This window comes from Penaeus monodon, chromosome 14 (genome assembly GCF_015228065.2).
Source record: "Penaeus monodon isolate SGIC_2016 chromosome 14, NSTDA_Pmon_1, whole genome shotgun sequence".
Taxonomy (NCBI): domain Eukaryota; kingdom Metazoa; phylum Arthropoda; class Malacostraca; order Decapoda; family Penaeidae; genus Penaeus; species Penaeus monodon.
In genome coordinates, this window is record NC_051399.1 from 10972375 (window position 1) to 10978693 (window position 6319).

The following is a 6319-nucleotide window of genomic DNA, read 5'->3' on the forward strand; positions in this document are numbered from 1 at the left end:
TGTTTCCTGATTTAAATTGGGCAGGACTAAAGCAATGCCCTCATCCACTGGACAAAGGGACAACTGGTACATGTTGCCAACTCTCTGTCACCTACTGCAGGCCCATAGGACAAATGGTACTTTACTGCCAGGACAACTTGTAGGTCTAAGGTATAAGGATAAGGATAAGTCCGATATGCGAAGCTTAGCCTCGCCCGGGCTATGCCATGAGGGGGAGCCTGGCCTGTGTCGACTAATGCCGACTCGCTCACGTGTGTCAGCTGGTGCTGACTCGGCTGAACCTAGTCCTAACCCGCCATGGTGCCCAGCCACAGCAGTAACCTCCAGGCGACAAGTGCAACATCTCGTGCCTGGGCGGGGCGCGAACCGCCGACCCATCAGATGAGAGGCCGACACGATACCACTGTACTAGCCCGGAGGCTTCTAAGGTATGGTAAAGGAAGATTTATTTTCCTCTTTGACCTTGAGGTCATTAATGACCTCACTGCACAATGTACCTTAGGGGGATTGTCAACCAAGAAGTTTGAGGTTGAAGCTCTCCTTGTGTCCTCCTGGAGACTTCTGTAATGATGCTGATCCAATCAAGGGAAGGATAGCAATGTGTCTGCCAGTGGCTGTGAGGCAAGCATTGCAGAAGTGTCAGCATGGTATAAATCATATCCCTGACAGGGAAAGGAGAAGGTGTAATTGGTGTTCCAGGCAAAGGGTCCGAAAGAACATCCAAATCTACTGCTGTGACTGTGATGTAGGCTAGCATGCAGCCCTGTATTGTGATGCAGTGATTTGGAATAAATATATATTTTTCAGAAAAAATGGCAAAGGTGTTACTGAGAGTAGCAAGTTCAGCATTGGGTGTTAAAACTGCATTCTAATTTTATGAGCACACTAAACTTCAGTTTGTCTCTCTAAAGCATAATCTTTAGTACCCACCCATAGCTAAATAAGGCATTTAAAATTGAATCTTACACTCATATTGAGTTGTGTTGCTTGTGTGCAGGTCTTCTGTAGCAAGCAATCACTGCTATAGATACCATCCTAACATGTGGTTGCATTCAAGCTCCAAGAGGGGTTAGAAATAAAAGAAAGGAGGAAGGGAGGGAGGGCAAGAGAGAGAGGTGAGGTATCATAGACCTTCTATCACATTTCACAAAATAAAACTACTGTGGACATTACATGTTCTTAGCAGCAGTGGGTTAACTCTCCTTACAAATTGTAAGACCACTGTTGATAAATTAAACACTATTCTAATACCCAATCAAAACACCCACACACACACACACACACACACACACACACACACACACACACACACACACACACACACACACACACACACACACACACACACACACACACACACACACACACACACACACACACACTAAAAAGAATAAAAATAGAGCTTACCGGAAGAGCCGTTTGTCTCTCACAAAGCCAAGGTTCTCATATAACCTGAGGGCGGGTTTATTCGTTATTTCAGTCTCAAGAACAACTTCATCCGCGTCATCACACGCCATTGCTCTTATTGCTCTCTGGACAAGATTTGAGCCTGGAAAACACCAATGGATTTCAGTATAGGAAAGTTTTAATAGTTAGAAGGAGATATATAAGGAAAATAATTATTTAATAATGTTAATTTGAAATGCAATGAAGTAGCTGGTATCATTAGTGAGTGTGATATACAACAGTACTAAAAAAAATACATATTTTAATATTTTCAAAAATAATACATTACCAGCAACATCAACAATAACAATGACAATAGGAGTCAACATCAAACAAATTTTGAAATAATTATTATAATTGTTTTCATTATTTGCAATAATAAAAACAATTATAAGAATGATATAAATAACAAAAATCTAAAACAGTAATGAAGGAGTCTTAATAATCTTTATTCTAACCCACTGACAATAGAAAGGCACATTTACATATTTGCCCACAATGATTTTAGTTTACAAAATTTTGTAAATAAATAGAGATCTCTCTAAAAGTTGTGATCCCAACTTAAATTTTCAGAATCTTATATTCTAATTTCCACATCTTCACGCTAATGTTGTAAAAATGAGAATGTCAATAATAATGGTAAAAAAACATTACTACTAATAATAACAGTATTATAACTTTCTTTTTCTTAAAAAATAGTGCCAAAGGGTTAACTACCTAATACAAATAAAAATCAAATATAAGCCAATTCATTATCTAACATATAATATAATACATTAGCAGTTGTAATATCAAAAGCTTAAACAACAATAATCATAATAACTAATAACAAAGAATAAAAAAAAAAAAAACAATAATAATGATAATATATCAATTGCACCATAACTACAATAATAATAATGATAATAATATTACTAATGAGGATGATAATATTACTAACATCATAAACAACAACAACAACAACATTAATAATAATAATAATAATAATAATAATAATAATCATCATCATAATAACAATAATATTAACAATAATAACAATAACAATAATAATAACAATAATAATGAATAAATAGATAGATGATGATGATAACAGTAATAATTATAATAATAATAATAATAATAATAATAATAGAAATAATTATAACAATAATAAAAAACAATTACAATTAGAGAAAAAAATATAAAAGTAACATTACGATAAAGCAAGAACAATAAGAAAATCAATAATAATAATAATAATAATAATAATAATAATAATAATAATAATAATAATTATAATAATAATAACAATAACAGACATATGAATAATGATGATAATTACGATAACAATAAAACATTACAAACAAAAAAATAATCACAATAATGTTAGCAATTACAATGATATGTATCAACAATAACAATACAAAAAGTAATGATAATTCCTTGGCAAATGGAAAAAAAAAAAAAGAAAGAACAACAACAATAATAATAATAATAATAATAGTAATAATAATAATAATAATAATAATAATAAAAGAACAACATTAACAACAATGAGAGAGAGAGACAGAGAGAGAGAAAAAGCTAGCATAAGGTCCTTACCAATTTTTCTCTTGCGAAACCTATGATCAACCGCTAACATGGCAATATACCCTCTAACGGTGACTTTCTTGTGCACATCTAACTTGCAGACGATCGCCCCGACGACTTCGCCGCTCGCCATGGCCTGAAAGTGACGGAAAGGTCAATGGTGCGTCCTCCTTTACTTATTCATTGGTTTATAGTATGGCGAGTGTAAAATTACTCCCCCCCCCCTCCATAACTTGTAAGTGAGGGAAAAAAAAAATTATAAAAAAAAATATATATAAAATAAATAAATAAAATAAAAATTAACAGTAATAATATAATATCTATAACAACAATAACAATAATAATTACAATAATACTAAACTGACACCAATGAAAACATTGGCCTCATACATTTACATCTTTGTATGTGGGTGACTGCAAGGTATTGAAATGCAAATGATTGAAATGAGTCAGGTATGTGGTAAATAGATAAATGTTGTAAAAAAAATTAACCAGACTGAAAGCATGAAAAAACTTTGTTACAATTATGACCTCAAAACATCAATTATATGTTATGTTTTAAAACCTCTTGAAAAGGTGTATATAAACTGCACTGGCTGTATATATACATGTCAAGACATTCTTATCAAACCTATTATATCTCTTCCTCTAATGAATATCATGGTCATCATTACTGTTCAAAACTTTACTACAAAAAATATAATCAGTAGTAATTATAGTTGTTGTAGTAGTAGTAGTACTACTACTACTACTAATAACAATAATAATAATAATAATAATAATAATAATAATAATAATAATAATAATAATAATAACAATAATAATAATAATAATAATAATAATAACAACAATAATAATAATAATAACAATAATAATGATAGTAATTGTGACAATAACAATAATAACAATAATAATAGTAATAACAATAACAATAAAAACAATAAAATATAATATCATCATCATCTTAACTAAGATAACAAAATCGAAAATGATAACAAAGTGGTGGTAATAATAATAACCTCAACAATCATAACAACAATGCTAATAATGATGAACAAAAATAATGATAACAGTTCAGTTCTGTTTAGTGAGATTTGCAAAGGCAAGGTTCATCTGAACTGTATTTACAGCACAGTTACTGATAGCAATAATATAAGCATTTATAACTAACACAATTATAATGTCAAGAGCAATAAACCATTACAATAATTATATTTTCAATAATAATGAAAACTGGCAATAAACAATGATGATAATAATTATTTCCACAATAATATCAAGGGAACTATTTCATGTGGGGGACTTTAGTTGAGAGAAAGAAAATAATATAATATACTGTTATTAATATTAATGGTTAGAAGAAATAAATGTACTACACATCTAAGGTCATATAGCACTGTGGTAAAGTACAGTGATGAAAAGGGTGGAAATAAGTTAACAATTAGGATAAGATGTGTTAGATGTCAAAGGTTGTAGAATGCTGTCGGATAGAATGTCAGTGAAAAGGGTATAGAGGAGGAGCAAATGGAAAATGGTAGGGATTTGCAAAAGGGGAAGGGGCTAAAGGCATAGGGCAATCAGATCAAATGGTGAGTATGTGTCTGAGGAAGGGAGAGTGATACTGCATGAGGAAAACTGCAAAAGAGCTATTATGATACAATCAAAGGGTAATACGGGTGGAAATGATAGTTGTAGAAGTGGGAGAAGAATCCAGAGAATGAGATAAGGGAACAGGGGAAGGTAGTAAATATTGGGAAAAATGTCAAGAGGGGAGGGATCCGGAGAAGGACACTTTTGTGACAGAAGGGAGCCATGTGAGCATCCAGGTGAGAATGGTAAGGATAATGGGGAACAAAGAGGGAATGGTGATGCACTTGGAGGAGGAGAGGATGGGGTGTTTTTTGGGACAATGGGAGGAAGAGGGGTGGGGGAACTTGAGGAGAAGGAGGAGGGATATCGGCAAATACTATGAATGTAGAGTGAATAAGAATAGAGGGACTGAAGGGTGGATGAAGGAGTGGAGCATTCTCTTGGCTCCTGTTTAGGACGTTTTGGATGTCTTCAAGAGTTTCTGGAGTGTAGTTGGGTGGGGAGGCCAAAGAAACAAATATATTTTTTTTTCTGTGAAGATGAGGGAATAGATGTCCAAGGAGAAGATGGGGTGGAATGTTTGGATTGTCTTGTGTGACAGGTAGTGTAAGAAGGGGGGGGGTAGGCACTGGAGAAGTGGTAGAGATTGGAGTATCTGGATTTAGACTGCCAAAGGAATTTGACTAGGGTAGAGAGGGAGAAAAGATAGGATAGTTTGGGGTAGAGGGAACAGATACTGGGGGAGATGCTGATACTTCTTGAGAAGATGGGAGGGGAGTAGAGCAAAGGGCAGCTCTGGATTAGGGAGAAAGAGAAAAACCTTGTTGGAGTGCATCTTGTCTGGCCTCACATAGCATGAGACCTAATTTGTATCTGAGTACTATCTCAGATTGCTTGAAGGTAGGGCAGCTCCTATAACATACAGTATGGGAGTCACCACAATAAGCACATGTCTGTGACTGAGTAGAGCAAATTCAACAGTCATGATCAGTTGATGAGGCATGCTAGCAAGTAATTTTCACAGTTAGACCAGTTCTTGACAGGACAATCAGTCCAATACAAGTATTAAGGGAGGAGAGAGGTTGGGCAGAAATAGGTTTACCAGTGAGGTCAGTCAGGGTAGACAGTGCACAAGCTTGGGACTCAGATGTAATTATGACAAGGTGTGAACAATCAGAATGGATGCAAAAGGAAACTTTGCCTACTTGTTTTTGGAGACACAGTTGGAAAAGGGTATTGTAGGGGGAATCACAAAAAATTGATCCCACTTGGCTGGGCCAAAAGGGGTACTTAAAAGGTTTGCAGAAATGGAAGCAGAAGAAGGATAAAATAATAAAATTGTAAACAACTTAATCAAGTATGACCCATTTTATTTTGGCATATTTCATTTTCATACCTAAAAAACATTTCCTTTATTTATTTATTTTATTTTATTTTATTATTATTATTTTTTTTTGAGGAGGACAATAAGGAAAGAGTAGTAATAACAGGTTGGAGGTAGACAATGAAGAAGACTGTGCAGTAGGAGATGGAGTGGGGGGATGTTGGGAGAGAGGAAGGGGTGTATTCTGAAGGTTGAGTAATGACCTGGGTGGATGTTTCCGAATGGACAGAGCTGACAGCAAACACTGAGGAAGGGATATTAGTATCAGTGGTCAGAGCTATGAACAAAGGAAAGGCAAAGGTTAGGAAACCAATAGAATCAAATTTAGAT

At 34.4% G+C, this 6319-nt stretch overlaps 1 protein-coding gene across 1 annotated transcript; it reads right to left on the reverse strand.

The window, feature by feature from the left end:
- Positions 1–1407: 1407 nt before the first annotated feature.
- Positions 1408–3226, reverse strand: LOC119581241 (N-alpha-acetyltransferase 30-like; the record flags this gene model as incomplete). The annotated part of the gene is given in 2 exon segments (XM_037929639.1): positions 1408–1549; positions 3028–3226. Coding segments are annotated over 2 exon segments (263 nt in total), but the record flags the coding sequence as incomplete, so codon positions are not given.
- Between the last annotated feature and the right edge of the window lie 3093 nt (positions 3227–6319).